Here is a 25,181-nt window from a genome sequence, read left to right as displayed (position 1 = left end):
AATTTCTTTGACTTAGCTGGGTTTTTTTTTTTTTGGTTTTTTTTTTGCTGATGAGTTTTTTTTACTTTTTTTTTGAGTTATAGTCATTTTACAATATTGTGTCAAATTACAGTGTAGAGCACAATTTTTCAGTTATACATGAACATATGTATATTCATTGTCACATTCTTTTCACTGTGAGCTACCACAAGATCTTGTATATATTTTGCTGTGCTATACAGTATAATCTTGTTTATCTAGTCTACATTTTGAAATTAGCTGGGTTTTTTGACACTGGAAAAGGGGGAAGGTTAAATCTGAGTGTGTTTGGAAGGGGACTCTGTCCAGGTCGCTCATGTATAAGATTTTCCCAGAGAACGTTTAAAATCCCTGCCTGATCCGAACAAAAGACATAGAATCCAGAAAGCAGCAGCTCCCTCCCTGCACATCAGGTGGATGGAAGTTAGAGTATTAATGGTAGAAACACCACCACCCTTAACTTGCATCTTCCATCAGGACTGTTTAACACAGCACAAAAGCGAAGATGCAGATCCTGGGGGTATATATGAAGTTGATTTAGGAACTTCAGAACAGCTTCACCTCCGCGCCCTGCCACCCTCCCACTCTGACCCACCACAGCTCAGTTTCCCCGAACCGGTGCCATGCCAGCTCAGAGAAGGTGCCCGTGTTTTCTGTTAGTCTCCTGCAAGTTCAGTTTCCTAATGGCTGTAAATAAAGTTATTTGCATTCACTTAGCTGTCAGGAGCAGTTTCTCGTCTACTCAGACTGAAACTCAGCTCTCAGTGCAGTAGCTTGACCCTCCCCGTGTGGCGGTTTCTCAGCCCATCCTCCGAGGTGTCTGTGTGCACAGCTGGTCAGAGGAGGCAGAGCTGCTCCCTGCACTTGACCTGAGTGTCTGCAAGCCCTCCTGTGAGCCGGGGCTGGGAGGGCTCCCTGCACGGAGTCCGGACTTCTTCATTCCATTAGTGCTTCCAGGGCCTGGGTGTTAAAGTGCACACTTTTAGGGGGAGGGTATAGCTTAAGTGGTAGAGCACATGCTTAGCATGCAGGAAGGTCCTGGGTTCAATCCCCAGCATGTCCTCTCAAAATACAAAAACTTAAATTACCTCCCCCCAAAATAAAATCATTAAATAAAAGTACACCCTTTTAATAAGGGATAGACCCAATCCCATGCCAGGTACCCCAAGAGGGAAGGTTTCCCCATCTCATGTGTTTCCAGTAGAACTTTTTCATTCCTGTTCATTCGTTTTCGGGATACTCTGTTACCACAGGTATATCTGTTCATGATTTTAAACAGATCTGTTGTTTTACTCCAAAAATTATACTTTGAAGGAGTATCATTTATTTTCCAAGCAATAATGTGGGTATATTGCATTACCTGATCTGTAGGAATAATAGGAAAGAAAACAAACTGCTAGATTAAAACAAAATAGAAATCCTGCTTGACTCACGAAGGAACAAAACAGCAAAAACAAGATTATTTTTTCCTAGTAAGAAATTCTGTTGTCATCCCCTCTTACTATAGAGAAATGTATTTATATTATAATGGGATTCATATAGTGCCTGTCCTATGAGGAGTTCATGATATTTTACACAATTTTACAAAATGGATGATGGCTTAGAAATCCTGATAAGGTGGGTGTATCATTTTTCGAGGTCCTGAAGTTTTGTTGCTATCTTGCTAACATGATAAAATACTCTTCTTATTGCTAATATAGGCCTGCTTTTCTTTAGAAAAATAAAGTTCTTATAGCATTTTTAGAAATCTGAGGGTAAAGGACAGTGTTTGCCACATCTCTCCCCCGGGTGCATTACTTGTCACAGATATTTGATAGATAGAGGACGTGTCTCTGCCTGGTGGAGCTGAGGAGTGACCAGTCCATTTTAAATGCTCTCAGAGGCTGAGTCCATAAGGAGACCCTCAGGGAGACTTTCTTGTAAACTGAAGAATCGTTTTGCAATGAAGTAATCTTCTTTATCTATCTATTTCTAAAGTCAGATTTATGTATATTTTATCTTTAACCAAAGCAAACCAGTGAGACTAACCTAATACTTTTGATATGTGACATGGAAGGGATAAAATACTAGGCCAAGTAAGAAATTCTGCTCCTTACTATCCTGTATAGAAATAACTTCTGTGTACTCTATAATAGGTAGCATGAATTATTATTATCTGATTATAGGCAATATAAACCAAAACAGTAACGTAGGTTCAGTTGCATCCAAAAAGTGGCTGTAAACTCATTCAAATTCTCCTGAGCATCTACTCATAAAAGAACTTTAGGGAAAAAATGCCAACTTGCCTTCATAATTGTTCATCATGGAAGGAAGCAGAAAGCCAGAAGTATGAGTGACATGTGTAATATTCTTAGTATTTTAACTTAAGAACACAGAATTAAAGCTAAATTAAGGAACATTTGGTTTTTCTGGCAGTGTTTCATCGTTACGATTAGCTTATAAGGATCTTGAAATTCAGATGAAGAAAGATGAAAAGATGAACATGAGTGGCAAAAAAAAGGTAGAATCAGAGAGACTTGGCATGGGATTTGGAAACTGCAGAAGGTATGTAAGACTCTGCTTTCTTGGACTTAAGAATTTAAACCAGTTTGCTAATCATGAACGAATTTTTCCTTGTTAATTCCAAGTTCAGAAGTATTTTCTCATTATTCCGTTTCTTCAGTTGTTCTCTGCTCTCCACCCTCTGAATCCATGGGTTCTGCATTTGCTGATTCAACCAACTGTGGATCAAAACTATTGGGTGGGGGGGGGGATTCCAGAAGGTTCCAAAAAGCAAAACTTGAATTTGCTGCGCATACAGCACTAAGGGCGACTGTTTACATTAGTATTTTCATCGTGTTTACAATTATGTCCGTAGCATTTACATTGTATTAGGTATTATTGGTAATCTAGAGATGACTTAAAGTGCAAAGTAGTGCAGCGGATTTTTGTGTCTGCTGGGGTCCTGGAACCAACCCCCCTTGGATACTGAGGGATGACTGTGTTCACTATAACATGAAAAATTCCAGATCTGATTCTTAGATAAAAGGAAATAATTCTGACTTATCATTAAGTGGATGCCACAAACATAACTGATATATATGACTGTATTTTGTATAATCAGTTACAGTCCTCACCAAGGTCCAGTATTTTTCAATGATTATACCAGAAAAAAATTTTTTTCTTATTGCTCATGTTTTCAACCACACTAATAAGTATATTTTTATGGAGAGTATAGATTAAAACATTCATTCTTTGGTGAACACAAGTGTCTCCGTGAACTAACGTATTTTGTTCCATTTTATTCTCGACTTTCTCAAGTGGTATTTCACATTCAGTGACTTCCGACATGCAGACCATTGAACAGGAGACGCCAATCACAGCAAAACCGAGAAAAAAGTATAGTGATGACAGTGATGACTCCTATTTTACTTCCAGCTCAAGGTAATCTGTTAAAAAAACATCCTTGAAGTGTTGTTTTGAAAGCAGTGATGGGTATGGACTTACTAGTTTATTTACGTTAGGAACGAATACAAATCAGTTTACTTCATTGTTTTTAAAGCTTTGGCTGGAGTCAAGTATGCCCTTTGGAAAAAAATTGGGGAAGCATTCTTCGGTGAATGATGTTTGCTGATAGTAAAATGGTAATAAAATCAGCAACCAAGAGTTAAAATTAGAGGCGGAGAAGTTGTGTTTATCTAAAATGTGAAGTGGAAGAAATACACAAAATCCCAAAGGCATACGCTGTTTAGTTAGAATATTTCACGACTCCACCTTCAGCATATTCTTTTGTTTCAGAATACCAGCTTCTGGAGTCTCCAACTGGCTGAATAGAATATTAAATAAATGCTGTTTGTGTGTGCGAATTTATGAATGGAAAACGTTGTTGCTCTCTGAGGGAGGGGGTCCAGGATAAGCCAAGTCCCTGTCCCTCAGCGCTCACTGTCCAGCAGGGACAAGTTGTCTAACCCCAGTGTGAAGCTGACCATGGAGGGGCCGTGGTTCAGGTTCAAGCTGCCAGCAGGGGCTGGAGAACAAGTTTAAACTTGAATCGACTCAGTCCATGCGGTTCCTCCAAGAACCTGACCAGCACAGGGAGAGGCCTGCTAAACGGGCTCCCAGTAAGCCTGGGATCTCAGGGGTGGGCACCAGCTGAGGAGGGCACGTGAGAGTGGCCTGGATTTGAAGCCTGGCTGTGCCACTTAGTGACTGTGTGACCTTGGCCCAGCTGTTCAGCCTCTCTGTGCGGCAGCTTCCTCCTCTGTAAGTCAGGGACACCAGCAGTATCAACCTCACAGGGCTGTGTGCGGGTTAAGTGAGTTAAACCATACAGAGCTTTCGGAATAGTGCTTGACTATGTATGATTCACGTCATGTTCAGCTGTTATTATATCGAAACTCAGTTCAAGAGACATGTGACTCAGTCTAAATGTTTCATTACTATTGTTAGATACTTAAGTTAACCACATTGAAGGCCACCTGCAAATTTGCAGTTTAAGAAAATTGAATGTGTGCCTGTCAGTAAACGGGCGGTCCTTACAAGAGACACCATCACTCACATCCCAAAGGGCCTCACTGTTACCTGATAATTATACAGGCTTGAAACATTTTCATATACAAAGCAGATACAAATACATGTTAACTATTTAATTAGATTCTAATCGTGAAATTATATATTCTCCTATCAAAGTTCGAAGGTAAGGAGTTGTAATACAGAGAATTATCCTTAAACCATTCTCCTAGCCTAGCTTCACATTATTTCAATCCAAATATTTTACCGAAAAAGGTCAGTGGTTGAGAGGCGCTCCCCGTCAGTGCTCTCAGGGGCAGAGATGGCTGTATGCTCCCCTCTCATCAGTAACCTGTGTAACGCTGCAGGTTTCAGGTCCCTTAGAGGTGACTCCCAAATCATGCCTTTTAAAATATTTAAATTCATTTTCTTCAGGATAAAATTAGATGTCTAACTTGATTTGAAGGCTGCATGCGTGTCAGGTCACCTGAGAGGTGCGCCCGCGGTGAAGGGATGAGTCTGGGTGGAGGAAACGCCTGGTGGTGCAGGGTCTGCCCTCGCCTGCTTGGCTTCTCCACAGAACCTTTTTGATGATTTTGGTGCTCATTCGTCACAACTCCTGCAGCTGAGAGCTTAGGAGAGTAGAGGGAGGAAGTTGGAAGTCCCATCGCTACTGCTTTGCGACCCCTGAGCTGGAAGGAGAGGCCGCTGCAGTGAGGACGGGCCGTGCGTCTCGCCCGCCCCAGGCCCCTGACAGGCTCCGGGGGGACCTCACCTGCCTGTCGGGAGACTCCCGCCCCCAAAGCTCCGTCGGAGGAGTTCGCCCTCGAGGCCTTTGTTGCTATGAAATAATTATTTATGGTTTGAAGCCAGATTGCAGGTGGCAGTTTTTACGTTGACCACACACACCGGGTTCCTGCCAGAGACCCTGGTGCGTCATTTATCCTCACCTGCGGTTGTCTGATAGGGACGCAGACGCCTCTGATGGTCCTCCTGGGTCGTAACCGCTGTTGGCAGAACAATACTCACTTTGACAAATGAAGTAAAATGAATGTGGACTCGGGAAGCAGGCATATACCACGAAGAGCTCTCATGGCTTCCAAATTATTCATTAGCCCATTAGAAATTGAATATTATGAATTATGAAAGAGTGCTGTTTCTGTTAAAAATAAGATCAACCATATCTTTGGGGTTTGTTGTTGTTGTTGTTATTGAGTTCCATTATTTCCAGGATGTAAACAATGCAATTATATATGTAGTACAAAATAATGAAACTAGAACAATTTGTTCAGCCTTATAAAGCCGGTGTGGGGAATACACAGTTGTCTGTAGCTATGAATCAGATACGTGATATCAGGGTGCTCTTAGCAAGAGATTGCAAGGAATGTCTTCAGGGTTGGATGAAGACAGAGTGGGAGGGCGAAAATAAAAGTGAAAAGCATTAAGGACTAGGATCCAGAAATCGCAACATAAAAAAGTCAATAAAGATGTAGAGAGCCAGGTCAGCTGTTGTGTTTCTGAGCAAAGGCAGGTGCCCCACAGCCATCCTCACCCTACCCTCACCGCATCCTTCCCATGGGCGTCTGGAGGCCTGGCTGGGCATCTGCCTGCTCCGCAGTGAGCTGCTGTGTCCTTCCCACAAGGTGTGAGAGCAGAGAGCCTCTCTGGGTGAATGGGGGGAAGAGCACCCACGCCCTCCCCGCCCCCTCCCCACCCCGCGGCAGCCCAGAGAACCCTGTGTAACGGGCTCCTGCTAATCAGCAGGACCCTAACAGAATGGCTTTCTCTCTCCTGATTTTTGAATTGCCCAATCATTAAGAAAAAATAAAAAATTCTGTTGCCCCTACATTCCAGGATAAACCCTTTGGCTTATATGAATGAAGAATATTTCCTTAGAGTGATAGTAAATTGGAAAAACCCTGAGTCCCAGTACCTCCAAGTTGTGAAGAGCCAGGAAGTTCGACTCACCCCTGTCCAGTGCTTGCCCCCGCCAGAGCCCTCCGGGGGACCACGCAGCCCCCTCTCACTCCTCCTCCCTGAGGCAGCCGTTCAGTCCACGGGCAGCTCCGGGGGAAGCGCTGTCTTATGCTTACGCGTCTCCTTGGGTTTCTGAGCTGAGATCAGCCATCCCCACGTGAGCAGGGACTGGGTATGTCTCCTTGCCACACGTCCTCACCCAGTGGAGGAGTCCCTGAGCCCTCATAGGTGCTTATTAAGTAGTTTTAAAATTCCTCATAGAACTGGTCTTGGTTCTTCCACTTGGGCCCTTACAAATATGTCCCTCAAATATTTGAAGGTAGCTTTGCAGGCCAATATGTGCGCCATATCCTTCAAAACTTCGTTCTCAGATGTGACCCCAAGCCTCTTTGTTGTCCTGGTCTCTTCTCTGCACAGGGCTTGTTCGTCTCTTTTCCTCCAAGCAGAGCCTGTGGCTCAGGGCTCATCCACCGGTCAGCCCCCGGAGAGCCTGGTCATTTTCTAGCTGGAATCCAGATGTACTTTGAACACTGCCTGTTTCCCTTCTTGGGGAGAGAAGGCTAGCGTAACAAGATTTGTTCCTAATGACCTCCTCACCAGAGAAGGCAGAAACCACATTTGGAAATTCTGGTTTTTTTCTATTATCCATATAGAGTCATGCCATCTGCTTCCAACAAGTTTATCCATCCCCCTTTGTTTTCCTGCGAGAAAAAAAAAAGTGTATTTATTCTTATTCCCAACCCCCCAGTCTTAGCTCATCTGGGTCCCTGGCCTATTCTTACAGCTTCCTGCCACCTTCCTGTGTCCACCTTTGATCACGAGCCCCCCTGACAGCCCAGGCCTTCCATCTTTGAATGTGACCTCCTCGTGGCCTCGGAGCTTGGTGCTCACCTTGTTTCCTGTGTACCTCTGTTCTTAATCTCTGCAGAAAGCCCGGTGACACTTTTGAAAGCCTCCACCTTCTCCTCCATCATTTTTCCTTTCCTAAGACCTGAACATCGGAATCTGGAATCTGCCTCTCTCTTCTGAACCTCTCGAACCGTCTTCATAAGGAGTGCATGTCTGGCCGGGCCTTCTCCATCCTAAGTTGACATGAATTCTGAGATGGCTCTTGCTATTAGGGCTCTGGCACATCTGCCTCGCCCGTCAGTCTCTGTCCCGTTCCAGGCAAACCCTGCTGCTCTTGGTCAAGGTTTTTTTCCTCCTGCCTCACAAGACCAAAAGCTGCCACTGAGTTCTGCTCTCTGAGCAATGTCCTGCTCAGTGGTGCTCAGCTAATGAAAGTGTAAACCGCCCAGAAGGCCAGCTTCTCCCCTGAGATGCTTTGACCAAGTTCACCTCAAGCTCTAGGCTGAGTGAGCATCTGCAGGCTGGTCCAGGGACCAGCAACCGGAGCTCTGTGTCTGAGTCCAGGAGGAGGCTGATAAGCACCACTTACACTAAGTGGTAGCTACTGTTAGGAGTGGTGCCTTACACTGTGGCTAACGGGGCAGGACTGCCAACAAGAAGCTCCTCAGGTGGGGACAGTTCTCCAGGCCCCACAGCATTATTTATGACTGAGTAACCTGTAATGGGTGACGCTCGAAGATGTCATGTGCTGTTGGGATAGGCTAGGTTATGCAGCAGCGATAAGTGTCCCCCCACCATCTTAAAGGCTTAACACAGCGATGGCTTATATCCTGTTCACCAAAGTCAGCTGAGGGTGCAGGCGATTTGCCAGATTGCCTGTCCTTCTGGTGGCACCTTGACTGTCCAGATGGATGGCAGTTTCACCTGCCCGAGGCTGCAGCACCTGGGAAACACGACCTCTTCCAGGAGGCAAGGGGAGGGAGGACTGGGCACTTGAAAGGACTTGGAAGTGACTTGCCTTGTGTCTGCTCCCGTTACGTTGGCCAGATCATATGTCTGCCCCCAACTTCAGGGGGGCGGGGAAGTGCAGTACCCGCATCCCGGATGTGGGTGGACATCAGTAAGGTCCTGCAGAGTCACTGTCACGCTCTCTCTCACAGGTACTTCGATGAGCCAGTGGAGTTAAGGAGCAGTTCTTTCTCTAGCTGGGATGACAGTTCAGATTCCTATTGGAAAAAAGAGGCCATCAGAGACACGGACACAGTTCTGAAAACCACAGGCTGTGCAGACAGGTAGGAGCCAGGGCCATGGGGCTGTGGATGGGGAGTCTGTGCGTCCCTAGGGGGTTCTCCAGGACCAGTGAGTGACCATGTTCTACTCCTCCAAGAGTATTGTTCGCGCCCTGGTCTGTTTTCTGACCTCACTGTTTGCCTTTCCCAGAATGTCATGTAGTTGGAGTCGCGCGGTGCCTGGCCTCGTGGGGCGGGCTCCTCTGGCTCCTCTGAGCGCACGCGAGACTCCTCAGCTCGCTGCGCTCATTCCTCTGTAACTTGGAGTCTGTTTATCTATCTACCTTTCGGAGAACCGTCTCCAGTATTTGGTGATTATGATGGAGGACTGTGTAAAGCATTGTCCCACCCTCTGAGAGTGCAGGGGACACTGCCCATACGTTGGGACAACAGGTGTAACCTGCGATTGTCCTGGGTAACTGGAATATTCCGTCATCCTCCTCATTTTGTGTCCTGCCTCCTGTGGAGCAGTGTCTTACACGCATCACAACGTGTTCACCATTTACTAATTGGTCCATGGACCTGCAGAGTGAAGTAACAGGCCTATTTTAAATGGGAAAATTCCTTCAAATGTTGTGTGGTTTGGATATTTATTCACTTTTTTAATTAAAAATTTCAGGCTTTTTAAAGTGGCCTGAAATCCTTTTACAAGACTCCTGCTGTTGCTTTTTAAAAAGTAAAATGGCATGTGCATACATTATAAATGAGAAATGCATTTGCCTTACCTCAAATCAGTTTAATCTATTTTGGCTATTTTTGTTTGTTGGCTTTTGTTTTTTTGTGCTGAGAACCCTTAAGATCTACTCTCTTCCGACAGCTCGAGTATGCACTACAGGATCATTGACTGTGGTCACCAGGCTGTACCTTAGATCCCCAGAACTCATTCATCTGATAAATGAACGTTTGTTCCCTTTGACCAACATCTGCCCATTTCCTCTACCCCCCAGCCCCTTGGAACCACCAGTCTACTCTCTGTTTCTCTGAGTTCAACTTTTAAAAAATTTTTAGATTCCACTTATAAGTGAGGACATACAATGTTTGTCTTCCTCTGTCTGGCTTCCTGTAGTGCAGTGCCCTCCAGTCTCATCCGTGCTGTCGCAGGTGGCAGGGTTTCCTCCTTTCTTGTAGCAGAATATTATTCCGTTGTATATGTATGTATGAATGTATATATATCAAATTTTCTTTATCCATTCACCACCGATAGGCACTTAGGTTGTTTCCATATTGTGGCTGCTGTGAATAATGCGGCCATGAACATAGGAGTGCAGAGATCTCTTCAAGATACTGATTTTGTTTCCTTCGGATATATACCCAGAAGTGGGATTACTGGATCATATGGTAGCTCTATTTTTATTTTTTTGGCAAACCTCTGTACTGTTTTCCATATGGCTGTACTAATTTCCATTCCCACCAGTGGTGTACAAAGGTTCCCTTTTCTCCAGTCCTCACCAACACTTATCTCTTGTTTTTTGTGGGTTTTTTGATAATAGCCATTTTAATGGGTGTGAGGTAATATCTCATTGGGCTTTTGATTTGCATTTATCTGATGATTAGTGATGTTGAGCCCCATTTCATGTGCCTGTTGGCCGTAAAGTTCCCTCTTAGAACTGCTTTTGCTGTATCTCTTAAGTGCTTCCATTTTCATTTGTTTTAAGATGTCCTTTGGTTTCCCTTTCGATTTCCGCTTTGGCCCTTCAGCTGCCCGCGAGTGCGCTGCTGAATTTCATGCTTGTGAACTTGCCGCTTTTCCTCCTGCTGTCGGTTCCTATTTCCGTACCATTGTGGTTGGAAAAGACACTTACTGTGATTTCAGCCTTCTTACATTTGCTAAGACCTAACATGCTTCAGATTTGTTTGTGACCTAGCATCTGATTTATCCTGGAGAATGTTCTCAGTGCACTTGAGAATGTGCTCTGCTGCTGTTGGATGGAATGCACTGAATGTGTCTGCTGATCCATTTGGTTCAAGTCCAGTTTTCCGTATTGACTTTCTCTCTGGGTGATCTGCCCACTGTTGAAAGTCGGGCATTGAAGTCCCCTGTTACTGCTGCAGCACATTTTCTCCCTTTGGATCTGTTAATATTTGCTTAATATTTGGGTGCTCCTGTGTTGGGTGCATAAATGTTTACAATTGTTATATCCTTTTGATAAATTGACCCCCTAATCATTCTGTAATGACTTTTGTCTTTGTCACAGTTTGTGACTTAAAATCTGTTTTGGCTGATACACACATGTTTTGGTTTCCATTTATGTGGAATATCTTTTTCCATCTCTTCACTCTTAGCCCTAAAGCTGAAGTGAGTCTCTCATAGGCAGCATGTAGTTGTATCTTGTTTATTTTTTTTAATCTGTTCAGATACTGTGTCTTGATTGGAGAATTTAATCTATTTATATTTAAAGTAATTGCTGATGGGTAAGGATGTACTGCTGCTCTCTCAGTCACTGTTGTCTGGCTGTTCTGTAGTCCTTCTGATCCTTTCTTCCTCTCTTGCTGTCTTCCTTCGTGATTTGATGATTTTCCACAGTGGATCCACTATAGGTTCTTGCCTTGTGGTTACCATGAGGCTTACATGAAACACCTTACAGTTACAGCAGTGTGTTTTAAGCTGATGACAGCTTAACTTAGATTGCATTCAAAACTCTACTCTTTAACTCTTCTCCCCTGAATTTGATGTCCCTGATGTCATAATTTACATGTTTATGTCGTGTGTCCACTAACAGATCATTGTAGCTATAGTTATTTTTACCACTTTTGTCTTTTAACCTTTATACTAGATTTAAGTGATTTAACAACTCTGTTACAGAATTAGAGTATTCTGAGTTTGATTACATACTTAACCTTTACCAGTGAGTTTTATACTTTCGTGTGCTTTCGTGTTACTAATTAGCATCCTTTCATTTCAGCTTGAAGAAATCCTTGTAGCATTTCCTATAAGACAAGGCTGGTGGCTGGCAGTTGTTTTTGTTTTTGTGTTTCCAGCACTTTGAATATATCATCCCACTATCTTCTGGCCTGCAAGGTTTCTGCTGAGAAATCTACTTATAGCCTTACAGGGGTTCCATCATATGGAATGCATTTCTTTTTCTTGCTGCTATCAAAATTCTCTTTGCCTTTGATTTTTGACAGTTTCGTTATATGTGTCTTGGTGAAGACTTCTTTAGGTTGAAACTGTCTAGGGACCTATGAGTTTCCTGTACCTGGATGTCCATGTCTCTCTTCAGATTTAGGAAGTTTTCAGCTACTGTTTCTTTAAATAAGCTTTCTGCCCCTTTCTTCCTCTCTTCTCCTTCTGGGAATCCCATAATGTGTAATTGTTTTCTTTCTTTCACATAGGCTGCTTCACTGTTTTTCTTTTCTTTTCTTATTTCTCCTCTTACCAGATAATTTCAAATGGCTTGTCTGCAAGTTCACAGATTCTTTCTTCTGCTTGATTAAGTCTGTTGTTGATGTGTTCTATTGCATCTTTTCATTTCTTCATTGTATTCTTTAGCTCCGGAGTTTCTGTTTGGTTCTTTTATTTATTTATTTTTTTCTGTCTCTATGTTGAACGTCTCATTTTGTCTGTGTATTCTGTTCCTGATTTCACTGAGTTGTCCATCTGTGTTCTTGTAGGTTGATGAGCTTCCTTAAAACAATAATTCTGAATTTTTTGTCAGGCAATTCTTTGGGGTCAATTAGTGGAAAATTATCGCTTCCCTTTGTGGTATCATGTTTCCTTGATTTTTCATGTTCCTTGGAGTCTTGTGTTGCTGTCTTTGCATTTTAAGGGGCAGTCCCCTCCTCCAGTCTTTACTGCCTGGCTTTGAGAAATACTTTCAATAGTGAGCCCTGCCAGAGATGCTGAGGCTGTCTCAGACATTTTCTATGGATGCACTCACTCCACACTTCTTAGTATTTTGGGGGGAGGGTGAATTCTTAAGATGGTATGTCTTCCCTCAATCCCACAAAGCAGGGCCAGGTGCTGAGAGCCTCCTGCTTGCTTTCCCTAGGATGGTGCCCTGAAATGCTCAAGTTTGTGTGCTTTCTGCCAACTCCACAGAGTCAGGTTGGCTTTCTGCACATGCTCACTAGCTGTCTGCAAAGGCTTGCACTTACCATCTGTGGGGGCATGTGCAGGGAGCCGGCTATGGGGGCTGTGCATGTGTGAGGCATGCAGAGCATTGGAGGGCACCCATGGGCCAGCTGGGGGCTCCACAGGCAAAGTGTACCCAGTGGAGTCCAGGAAGTGGTTAGTAGAATCCGCGTGCCTTTAATGAGTTCCGAGCGCTGGCTGCTGTGCTTCCAGCCTCTCCCAGCCCCTAAGCTGTGCAGATCACCTCAGTATTCTGGGTGGGATGAGAAAGAAGTGGGCATCCTTGGCAGTGTCCCACACACCTGGGGAAACCGGGCACCCGCTCACCCACGGGAGAAATTGCAGGCCAGGTGGATCTCTCTTGGCACTGAGCTGTGCTGCCCTGGAGGAGGAGTGAAACTGTTCCTCTTAGCCTGATTAATGCATCCAGTCTTGGATTTTTTGCTCCTACAGTGCTGGAACCTCTCTGCCGGACTCCTGGACTCCCACAGGGGCATTCTCCACTGTGGCTGATTGTCAAAACCAGTGTTCTCTACAGGGGGATGATGGGAGGAAACTCCTGTCCCGCTGTCTTACTGATGTCATTTCTGTCTCGGCTGTTTCTAACTGTAGACCTACTGCTCGCCGCAAGCCAGACTATGAGCCAGTTGAAAATACAGATGAGGCCCAGAAGAAGTTTGGCAATGTCAAAGCCATTTCCTCAGATATGTACTTTGGAAGACAAGCCCAAGCTGATGTAAGTGTCCAGAGGGTTTCCGTGGGGGCCCCACGGAGCAGGAAGCAAGCAGGGCTGAGGGAGGTAGGGAGGAGGTGCTGGATGCTGAGTGAGACGGACTCAGGCTGCAGGGGACCCCTGGCCCCAAGTGTGGAGCCAAGCCTCACACCCAGGTCCTACTGACTATTCACCCCACTTTGCTGCTCCAGCTAGAGGAGTGATTGGAAGGTGGGGACTATGTCTCATGTTCTCTTATTCCTTTCTCAGTGTTCTGAATCCATTCAATATCTTCTGAATAAATTTCAGGCAATTTTTGATACAGCTGAAATTTTCCTTGTAGTTTTGTGACCGTAGTTAAATGAAGTATATAGATATATTTCTTGAAGGTGGATCAATTTCTTTTCAGTAGTTGCCTCTTTTCTCAGAAATGTTAATGAGCGTATCTTAGTGGAGCCCGGCTAAGCAGTAAGACTCAAATGGAGATGGAGAGCTGTAAGTTTTCCTCCTAATGCAGAAGCACTAGCGTGCTCATGCAAAACTCTTAGAGATACGTGTCATCACCAGGCTTCCGGCACAGTATAGAGAATCTGAGGTGAACTGATTTTGTTTTGTGGCTGTAGAACCTCCACAAGCACTTTGAGAGTCTTCAGAGTTGCCACTTGCCTATTCTCCACCCCCTAATATGTGCCTTGTTTTAAAGTTGACAACATTCAAGTTCAGTTACAAAATAGCATAATGTCTGTTGAGAGCTTGCTTCATGGAGTGGCCTCCTGGCATCTGGGTGAGAGGAGCACCGTGACAGAGATGTCACTCTCGCCCGCACCCCTGGCCGTCCTTGGCCCTGGCATTCCTGTTGATCTGTCTGCTCACAACCCGAGTATCATGCCAGCCCCCAGCCTGGCTGTTGTGGCTCCTTAGTGATTCTTTGCAAAATTGCTCATGGTTTTTGGAGCCTAATGTTTCCTTTCCCTGGTCCCCTCTAGTATGAAACCAGGGCTCGTCTGGAGAGGCTTTCGGCAAGTTCGTCCATCAGTTCAGCGGATCTGTTCGACGAGCAGAGGAAGCAGACCGCAGGTAATGGGGGCAGTGGCGGGGGCTCACAGTGTCGGTCTCCGGCACGCCTGTGGCATGCATATGTTGTCTCTGGATAGGACTTCTTACTTTTCCAAGATTATTAGCAGCCATTATTTGATGGCTCATCACCTCTGTAAGTCAGGCAGAGTGGAAGTTATTATTTCAGTCTTCGTTCGTGAAGAGACTTAAGTCGTGAAATGTGAGCAGCCTCCCCAGAGTTACCTGGCAGGTCATCCTCCTGAAACATGGTCATAGCTGGGCATTTCCGAGCATGGTGTGAACCTGGTGTCTGATTGGTGTGCTGTCACAGCCCTGGAGGTGACAGCTCTGGGCTCCTGTGACACTGCCCAACCCTAACTGTGACGCCTGGAGTATTTCAGGTCTCTTTTAGCCTCAGTCTCCTCCTCTGTATAGTGGGTGAACAATACCTACCTCACCAGCTTGTACTGAAGCATAAATGCGGTGCTTTATGTAAAGTGCCACCTAGGGGTCTGGCACATGGCAGTGGTAGGCAGAGCAGATAGAATAGGTGACTCCCCCAGCCTCCACCTTCTTGGGGAGACACAGTGGGGCTTAGGAAATGGGCAGGTGGAGAGCAGGGTCCAGACCCCGATGAGGAGATGCCTGGGGGCCCCCAGGAGTGAGCCTCATCGCACAGGCCCGTCAGGGATGCCTGGAACCGTGCCCCTCTCTGCTTGGGCCTCTGTCCCTGAGCCGTAGGGCAGCCATGTTCCAGCCCCACTCGAGCCTCAGTCAGGACAGGGGGAAAGGGGCAGGCAGCCCTCCACAGGGGCTGAGCGTCCCCTGCTGGAGGGGGAAGTTGTCCTGACAGAGGTCCCTCTTGTGTCACAGCTGGCACTAAAGGAGCAGGGTCCTCTGCAGCCATTTCAGGAGCCCACTTGTCAGCAGGAGAGCCCACGGGGTTAGATCTCCAAGGCCTTCAAGGCCCAGGACCACCTTCCCTCTCCTTGTTTGCAGCCCTGGAGGAGCTGGGCCTGGGCTTAGAGTGACCCACATGCGCAGCCACTTGGCCTTGCAGCCACAAAGAACAACTGCTTTCTGAGCCCAGACAGAAGCAGCGTCAACAGAGCAGGTCACGGGATCAGCCCAAGGGGTTGGGGCTGTCTGTGTTGGAGTTTGGGGGACATTGCAAGACACACGTGGCCCTTGGGTGCCACAGTGAGAGGGAGCTTTCTAGCCACAGGCGGGGCCCAGGGCCAGTGCTGGGTGCTGCCCTCTGGGCCAGGAGCATCCCGTGCTTCGCCCTCAGGCCTCGAGCAGGAGGGGCGGCTTTCTGACTGGGTGTTTCCTGCGCTGGGGTGGGCGGGGGCAGATGTGGCTCATGGACTTGTGTTCTCATCTGGAACTCTCAGTGTCCTGACCTCCTGTCAGGATGACTCCCTTGTGTGACCTGCCCAGTAGGGGGTGCTCAGCCCCTGCAGAGGTCTCCCTGAAGCCCCACCTCGACCCCGCTTGCACGCAGGGTCCCCTGGCACAGGGGGAAGGTCAGTCCAGAGAACGTAACAGGTTCACCCCCTGCCACGTGTGTGTTTGTAATTCAAGTTGTTAGAAGTTTCGCTCTGGCACATTATTGTTTGTTTAAAAAAAACCTCTTAGAGGTTAAGCAAGTGGCCTTTCCAATTGTTAAAGGAGGTTGCCGCTGCCTGTGTTTACCTTCCTGCCCTCTTTCAGAGAACAAAGATCCATTAATTTTTTTTTTCCCTATATGGGTCCCAGACAAGCTCCTGTCCTGGATAAGGACACCCTGGTGTGCGAGGCTGATCCAGGACACCCTGGGGTGTGAGGCCACCCAGGGCCCTCAGCCCCTCCCCAGCTGGCCCGTGTTCTGCTGCTCACAGCACCTCCATTCCAAGCCCGGATGGTTCAGACCACGATTACCCTCCATCTGCATCTCTCATCAGATGCCTTTAATAACTGCTCTAAATGTAAGAGCATTGAACAACTCTCATTAAATATTTACATTTTATTTAGAGTCCTTTTCAGCAAAGAGCAAAAGCCGGTTGTAGGAGAGTATTCTGTATCCCTTATCTGAGAATGTTTCCCCATCTGTGCCGTATCAATGCCACTGGGCAGATCATGGGATACCTTTATAATTTCTTTGGGGTTGGGGGAAGGATGGTTCCAAATCAGAAATGCCCCCTGATGAAGTGAAATCCTTCCTGGGGGAGAGTTCAACCGTGCCTTTCTCAAGGGCCATACCCTTTCAGGGTCTTGTGGGGAGGGACTGAGAAACAGTGAGTACTGGGTACTGCCTCAGAGGGTGCCAGGTGACAGAGCAGAGGTAGCTTTGTGAGAGCAATATTGGAACAGAGAAGCTTAAACCCCAGCTCCCCTCTCGGTGTATTTCTTTCCGGAAAACCACTCTGGTCATTAGGATCAGACCATGCTCACCCAGAAAAGCCAGGATGCTGTAGATGCCCCTGTTCGGGCTCCACCCTCACTGCCCCAGCATCGTGGGGGCTCCATGGCCTATTTGCTGTTGTCCCTGGATCTCGAGGGCCCCTCAAGGCACCTGGCCACGCTCTCCTTTCCTCACTGCTCTGGCCCAGAGTCCAGGAATGAGGCCTCCAAAGCACTGACCTCAGTGTGCCGTCAGGCAGTGTTGTTTGGTTATTTGCTGCGTGTGTTTGTCACACGTCACAGCTGTGTGGTGGCATCTCCAACCAGGCTCAGTCACACAGACGCCGTCTCATCAGTCTGAGCCCGAGAAAGGCAGCCACGGCAGCACTTTGGTTCCACGTTACGCTTGTCATTCGTGTCATCTTGGAAACCCTCCTTCTTTTGGTTTGTTCCATTTCAGGGACGTTGGTACATGATGTTCTGTTAAACTCAGTGTTTGAACACCTGGGGGTTGTCCCAGGCTCTGCCAGCGTCCTCACTGGGCGCTCTGGCCCTCCCTCAGGCCAGGCCCTCCTCCTGCCTCCGGGCTGGGCTCCCACTGAGCCCACCTCCGCAGGCGATCTTTCAAAGCCCAGCCCAGTCGTCCTGAGTTTTAAATCCTCCCCCCAGGCTGGAGTGCAGCTCCTCCGCCGGCTCCACTTTGCCGGACTGTGGCCCCTGTTGGCCTTTCCAGGCTCATATCTTACTGTTTACCAGGTTAGGTTCCCTTTGCGCACTGCCACCGCCCTTCTGCTCCATCCAGTGGGCGTGATGCCGTCTAATGACCGTCTCCTCAGACTGGACCTGAGCCCTTCAAGGGTGGGACCTGTCCCTTCTCACCTCTGGACCCTGTGTGCCCAGCAGTGCCTGATGCAGAGGAAGCCCTTGGGGGAGCTGAGGGAGTGAATGGATGGGTAATGAATGAACTGGGGCACCCGCTGAGCTCCCGGAGCCGGGGCACTGGTCAGTGGGCCCCTCCATCAGGCTGAGCGCTGGAACCATGGTCCCCACCGCGCCAGCTCCTCTTCCAACACAGACGAGGATGTACTTTCCACCAACTCTGATGCCACGTGGCCAGTGACAGGTGCACAGGCCCTGTGTTCCTCTTCCAGCTGGAGCTTTAAAAGCCAGTGTGCAAGTTCTTGTTTCCTTCCCTATGTGGTGGCCGTGGAAGCTCCAAGTGGGAGGTGGCCTTATGGGCCTGAATCCCCAGTGCCTGTGACGAGCAGACAGCCTGCCTACCCACATGGGGCAGAGTGTCACCTGGCCTTCTAGACAGACACAGGGCCTCCACATTAACCCTGAGCACCGCATGGCTCTGCTTCCCCTGCCCTGGGCCTGCCCTCCCTCTCCCCAGGGCCTATCTGGAGAAGGGACTCTCCATCTTCCTGGTAACTCGAGCCAGAAACCTGGGAGTCGTCCTTAATTCCTCTCCTTCCCAGCCTCCCGCTGCCAGTGGGTGTGTAAGCCTCCGCAGGACGCTCAGGCCCGTTGGCTCCTGATCCCACTGCCTCTGGCTCAGGCAGTGCTGCCAGTTGTGGGTGTGACTTCCCCAGTGGGCGATGAGCTCTGGAAAAGCAGGTCTGTGTTGTTCTCTGCACCAGACCCCCTGTGGCTGTCATGGGGTACCTGACTAGTTCATGGGTCAAGGAGCCTCTTCTGAGAAAGTGGCTTGAGCTGTCATTTCCTGGAGCCCATTGTGTAGCCTGGGCACACTTGGACAGCCTTTAACTACTGCCGCCTGTCCTTTCCTGTCCGCTGCCCCGGGCAGCCTCAGAGGAGACACAGTGCCCGGATACCAAAGGAGGAGACTTTGCAAAGATCAGGAGATCTTCAGTCAGTTTTCTCAAGTTTGGAGCCATCGAGCCCGGGGCAGCAGAGCTGCAGGGGCGGTTGGGAGGGCACCGCCTTGCTGGGGACCTGTCACCTCCTCTAGGAGTTGCCACGCATCATACCCCCAGGAGCTTAGATTGTTAGTGAGGATTAAGGAAGGAATGAAGCTGCATGATCGCAGAGGCTAAATCAGGTCCAAATTTGTTTCTCGGTCACAGATTCTGGGGAGCTGTGTTCCCTGGGGCCAAGGTGCCAGGCCCCTTTCATCTTGTTGCTCATGACCTCCATTCTCTATCTCACCTCATGCCCAATATGGTTGCTCTGGCTCTAGCCATCACATCTGTATCCCTGCTAGCAGGAAGGGGGAAGAAGGAAGGAAAAGGGCATGCCCCAGCTCTGCAAGGCGTTTCTGCTTACATCCCATTGACCAGAACTCTGTCACTGGGACACATCTTGTTGTAAGGTTTAGAAATTGGGGATCCTGTAGAGAGACGAGGAGGAGAGGAATGATGTGGGCACTTGGAGCACCTGGGGACTGAATGTAGTTGGTGAGGGATCGTGGTCCCATAACCGTCCTGCCTCAGCTGTGCTCTCTTTAAACATTTCTCAAGCTGGAAACTCATAAGTGAGGTGCTTCTGCTGAGGTCACCCTGCTGACCTCTGGTCCACATCTCCCTGGCCACTCTGGACCCCTCCAAATAATAGAGCAGCTGTGATGCTGGCCCTCTGCACTCAGGATCTCACACTAGCTCCTTGTTTCCTCCAAGACCCATTTTGCAGGCTGGCAACACCGCTATGCTGAGATTTGAACCCAAGTCCTGTCACTGGGCTGGGCTGCCGCTCCGTCATTGGCAAAGGGCTACAGAACTTGAAAAAATCAGGGGGGAGGCAAAGAGGCAAGAACCCACACCTGGGGCCCCTCCTGCATGGTTGGCATGGGAACAGCACTGTGGGCAATCACTGTCTTTTCTGGGTGGTGTCCCTTCTATTTTGTTCTTGGAAGGAACTACTACTGCGTAAAGGACAGGCAGGTGTAAACAGGTCATGTGTGGAGCCAAGGGGTAACTGGGCTGGCTCCCTGGAGGACCTGCAGGGTTTGGATTCACTCACAAAGTCTCCGAGCCTTATTATAACTATGTGACAAAAGTGCACCACGCAAGACCGGTTGTCAGCTCTGGGGACCCCTTATGTGTGATAACGTGACACACTCCACCTGTGTTGGTTCAGCATGCTAATGTCTGTGTTGGGACAACCAAAACTTAAGCAACAGAAACCCAGCTGACGCCAGCCTCGGTAAAGGTGAGGGGTCAGCCCCCAGGCCTGGAGCACTGGCAGTGAGCTCAGAGTCAGCTAACAGCCTCCAAACAGCCTCACCTGACGCTGGCTCACCTCCCTGGCTGAGCCTCATTCTCTCCTGCCGCGACAGGCTTCCTCCTTCCCTCCTTGAGAGTCAGTGGGAGGGGGGACAGCCCTGATCACAGCCAGTTACAGCGGTGCCTCATCCCTGCCAATAACTCATCCCCGCTGTTAACCAGGGAGCAAGCAAACAGCTCCTCCCCCTTGAGTATACTGCAGTCCCAGGAAGGCTCCGATTGGCCAGCTCCGGGTCACGTGTCCACACGCGGCTAGGGGGGTCGAGGGAAGGGATTTTTCCCAGAGGAAGGGAGGGCTTTTACATAAAGAGGGGAAGGGACGCTGAGCCCACAAAACCCACAGGTGTCTGCCCATCTGCCACTTACTGAGTACTTACCTGTCAGGTCTTGTGTTAAGCACCTGGAGGAAACAGGGGCCCAGAGAGGGTAATAAACCTCTCCAAAGGCACACAGCTTGGAAGTGGCAGTGCCAGCATTTGAACCTGTGACAGTCCGAAGACCTAGTACTGCATCTTCTCACATGAGGTCTTGCAGCTGGTTCGTAGCCAGGCTGGTGCTGAAACCCAGTGCAGGGTCCTTTTCCCTTAAACGCAGCGGCTGCTTGTGGGAAGCAGGAGGGGAGGGGGCGCCGGCTGTGCTGTTGCTGAGCTAGAGTGATGAGCCAGCGTGTGCTCTGTGTGCAGGAAACTACAACCTCACGAGCGTGCTGCCCATGGCTCCCGACATGGCCCAGTTCAAGCAGGGGGTGAGATCTGTTGCTGGGAAGCTCTCCGTCTTTGCTAACGGAGTCATGACTTCAATTCAGGTCAGTGAAGCTGGGATGGCGTTAACAGAGCATGATGGTGGGTTCATAGTTCTGAAAATGAGATTTGGACCACTCTTCAGTTGCTGGAAAATTAGATTTTATATTATTGATTTATATGTTTGCTACAGTGTAACCCAGGACATCAAGAAAATCAGAAATGATAATTTCATGTTTGTTTAAATTTTCTAATTTATGACTGTAGAGGAACTGTTACAGGAATGTCATGATCATTATCTATTTTTGTCCTATATTGAAACATATTAAGAAGAAAATAATTACCCACAATCCCATTTCACAGGGGAAAACTTCTGTTAGTATTTTGGTTTATTTTAATTCTAGATTTCTATGCATATCTGTTTAAAATTTTTAAAGGATTACATTGTATATTCGGTTTTATATTCTCTCTTTCTTCATGATGTTTTTTTACAAGCACTTCTACGTAATTAAAAATTCTTCAGAAACCACATTCTTTTTTTTTTTATTTTAATTTTTTGGAGGTAAGGTCATTTTATTTATTTTTTATTTATTTATTTACTTTCTTTTAGAGGAGGTACTGGGGATTGAACCCAGGACCTCATGCATGCTGAGCATGCTCTATACCACTTGAGCTATACCCTCCCCTCCCAGAAACCACATTCTGTTGAGTGAAAATACGTGTAATGTATTTAACTATTGCCTGAGTTGGGTGTTTAGGTTGTATTTCCAACTTCTAAATGAGGCGAGGATGGAACATGCTTGTGAATGACACTTTAAGGCTGGCTCTGATTCTATGAAGGCTTGTTTCGTGAACTTTCTTGCTCACGTCCAGTGATTTTAGTGTGCGATTATTAACGTAAAACACGACCATAGGGGTAGGACCCAATCAGCGTGGACTCGGGTGCCTCTAAGGGGGTCTCCCAGGCTGGCGAGGTGTAGGGTGCCCCCACCGTGGAGGATTCCTCAGCCCTGCTGCTCCTACTGTTGGTAACACAACCTCTGGTTAGAATTCACCGAGCTCTTTGCATGTCCCTTCGTTCAGCTGAGGCCACATCTGTCCTTCCAAGGAGGTGACATCCCTATCTTAGAGGTGATTGTCCCCGTTTTACAGTTTGTCCCCTTTTACTTCCCCCTTGTGCAGATGAAGAAACAGGCACAGAGAGGTCAGGTTGCTGCTGCAGGATCTCTCGGCTGAACCAGTTTCAGGGTTCAGACTCCAAATGGGTTCCTCTCTCCCCTCACACCTGCCTCCTGGAGGGCTCCCCGCGTGGCCTTGTGCCCCTCAGCCCGGCCCACAGCGTGGGGCAGCGGGGGCTGGATGCTTCCGGTTCCTGGCACCCTCGGCGCCGGTTTGCCCCGCGGCCTGGCAGTTGGTGCTCCGTGTCATTGCGGACAGTTTTGGTGATGCTGAGAATGAGGAAGTGATGCTGAGTGTTGGTTCTCTCTTTAGGATCGCTACGGTTCTTAATACTGACCTCTCAGTACGTGCTTCCTGGAAAGATTCCTCTTTAAGTGAACCAGTGACCACATCACAGACCGCAGTGAAGACCAGCCAGTTTTACAGATTGTTTTGCAACTTTTTCACATGGTATATATACATTACTGGTTTTTAACATTTCTTTTGAGAAATTCTTAGGTTTGATGTAGTAGAAGCTTTATTGTATTTCTGTTCCGCGTTACTTCCTGCACACACCCTCCTCCTGGCACATCCGTGCACATCCCTGCTTTATTTTCTTGGAATCTTTGGTTCCAACAGCTGGGACTCCGGAGACATGGGCTCCTCCCACCTCTCCAAGGACTGAGCCTTCGTGGGAGGATCTCGGTGCTGTGAGACTCGTGGGCTAAGGGCTACTGGAATCAGCTGATGCAAGAAGGGCCTGGCGCAACAAAATTCACCACATACGTTTCATTAAAAAGGGGGCAAAAAATTAAAAAAGACCAAAAATGACTGGTGTCTAATTTGACAGACTGCTTCATATACTTCCACATATTAAGGTGATTTCAAAATAATGTTTAAAGACGTCTGTCCCTTTGAAATTGTTTATTTTGTATGATCTATAAATTTAAAAATAATCTTCAGTGAGTGCTTTTAACAGCCTAAGCTTCTGTATTGCTAAGCAAATTAATCTTCTGACAAGATGTTTGCTGTTTGAATTGATGAGAAATGTAAGGTGAGAACTCCCTAAGTGCGTTTGTAAATCGATATAGTGTACAGAAGTCAAAATGAGTAAGGTGAGAAGATGCACCCACAGAAAGGATTTCAGTTTATGAGAAAATAGTCGTTGTAATTGGGTAGTTTTCTTAATATTTTTTATCTTAATCTTGGTTTTCAAAAAATTACAGAATGTGTACAAATGAATAAAGAAAAATAATTTGGCTGTGTTTTAGACAGCATTAGAATATATTGTTCAGCACAGTAAAATATATTTGAAATTTGATGAACCAGAAATGTGGTTTCAGCTGAGTATTTTGTGAGTTTTTCTTAAAAGCTCAAATTTGTAGACTTCTAAATATAATAAACAGTTACAGCAGATTGTGCCTGCTTTTTTACGAAAGCTTTCGTAATGAGTGGTAAATCCGGGCTTGTGGTATATATAACATGGGTGTGCATTTGTTTAGGATACAATCACAGGTGTTTTGAGTGTGTGGAGCCTGACAGGCAGCTGTCCAGGGGCAGGGCGGGAGCCCGTGTTGAAAAAAAGGGTGTGCAGAGTGACATCTTTCAAGCCCAAGACGCGGCCCAAACAAGGCGCCACAGCCCGGGCAGCTTAACCAGCAGAGTGTTCTTTCTCACAGTTCCAGAGGTGAGCAGTGCACGACGAAGGCGGCATCGGGGGCGGTTTCTGGGAAGGACTCTTCCCCCACCTGGTAGACCCCTGCCTTCTCTTCCGTGTCCTCACCTGGCCTTTCCTCGGAAACAGCCCGAGGTCCCTCTGTCGCCTCTTCCTCTTATAAGGGCATGAGTCCTGTGGGATTCGGACCCCACCCTTATGACCGCATTGAACCTTGATTACCTCCTTAAAGGCCCACCTCCAAATGCAACTGTGTGGAACTTTAGGGAGACACAATTCAGTCCTCAAGTGTCCATGAGAAACTCCCACACTGGCTTAGCCCCATCCAGGCTGGGGCCTGGGCTCAGTCCACCGCCGGGAGGCCTTCCGAGCAGATTATGTTCCCATTTTACAGAGAGGGTGAGTGAGACTCCGCAGAAGGTCCTCCCTGACAGCAGGGCGGGCGGCAGGAGCCCCATCTGTTGGGCTCATCCTGCTGCTGCCCCTCCCCCTCCCCCGGTCCCAGCATGTGTGCCTGTGTGTCTGCATGTGTCTGTGTGTCTGCATGTGTGTGTGTGCTCGTGTGTGCCTGTGCGTGTGTGTGTGTCTGCATGTGTGTGTATCTGTGTGCATGTGTGCTGTTTATGTGTGTGTGTGTGTGTGTGTGCATGTGTCTGTGTGCGTATGTGTGTGTCTGTGTGTGTGTGTGCATGTGTGTGTGTGAGAGAGAAAGAAAGAGACTAGTTTGTATTCCTGGCCCATTTATCCTTGGGCCTTAGGTGTTTTATTTTGTAATCAATTTGCATGAGTGCTTCAAATAGTAAAGATGTTAATTAATAATTGTTCTAACAAAACATATTCAGGATCTATTGATTAAAAAGAAAATGGTGATATGACAATCCAAGGACCTGTGGAAACTGGCCAAGACTAGGCTAAAGGGTTAAGCACTAGTGCTTTGAAAAAGGTATTTATTGCGCTTTTGTTCTTGAGAGCAAACCCAGTAAGACCCAGATACTTCTGCAGAGTTATGAAAGCAAAGGGGATGTTTTACCAGAACAAATCCTCTTTGAAAATGCAGCATTTTTTCATCACCCTGAAGAGCTGTTTGGAATGTAGAGAAACAGAATAGAGAGGTAGGTGCTGCCTGGAGGGGGCTTTCCCGGAAGCTTGAGCCCAACAGTGAAATCACAGGGCTCCCAGGACGGGGGGAGCCTGGTGGCCTGGGTGACGCTGGGCGGCCAAGCAGAGTGACCTGAAGGCCTCTGACGGGATCCCAGGATCTCAGCCAAGACTCCCCACTCCCATTTGCCCGCAGGCACTTTTACCTCCACAAGGACACCTGCTCTGCCCACCGAGTCCTGCTCGTCTCTGGATGCGGCCCTCCCCCAAATCCTGCGGCACCACAGCCCAGGGTCTCCTCACTGGCCCTTCCATCCGTCAGGGCCTCCATCCAGACCTCCGCTCTGCAGGGGCCCTCGCACACGTGGCCCAGCTCCCCTGCCTCCCTGACATGCCCTTCACCCTCCAGGCTAACTCGCTGG

At 47.8% G+C, this 25,181-nt stretch overlaps 1 protein-coding gene across 1 annotated transcript in view; it reads left to right on the top strand.

The window, feature by feature from the left end:
- The window catches only part of ARFGAP3 (ARF GTPase activating protein 3), a 46,232-nt gene extending 22,830 nt beyond the window's left edge, over positions 1-23,402 (top strand). Inside the window, exons 10-16 of the mRNA XM_010960196.3 lie at positions 2,434-2,562; positions 3,319-3,441; positions 8,493-8,624; positions 13,306-13,429; positions 14,392-14,482; positions 20,772-20,893; positions 22,320-23,402. Of these exons, the coding sequence (XP_010958498.2) occupies positions 2,434-2,562; positions 3,319-3,441; positions 8,493-8,624; positions 13,306-13,429; positions 14,392-14,482; positions 20,772-20,893; positions 22,320-22,337 (739 nt within the window). The 3' untranslated portion in view covers positions 22,338-23,402. The remainder of the gene's footprint in view (positions 1-2,433; positions 2,563-3,318; positions 3,442-8,492; positions 8,625-13,305; positions 13,430-14,391; positions 14,483-20,771; positions 20,894-22,319) is intronic.
- Positions 23,403-25,181: the final 1,779 nt, after the last annotated feature.

The sequence above is a fragment of the Camelus bactrianus genome, chromosome 12 (genome assembly GCF_048773025.1).
Source record: "Camelus bactrianus isolate YW-2024 breed Bactrian camel chromosome 12, ASM4877302v1, whole genome shotgun sequence".
In the NCBI taxonomy this organism is placed as follows: domain Eukaryota; kingdom Metazoa; phylum Chordata; class Mammalia; order Artiodactyla; family Camelidae; genus Camelus; species Camelus bactrianus.
Note: the sequence above shows the minus strand (reverse complement) of the source record. Positions and strands in the feature narration are given on the sequence as shown.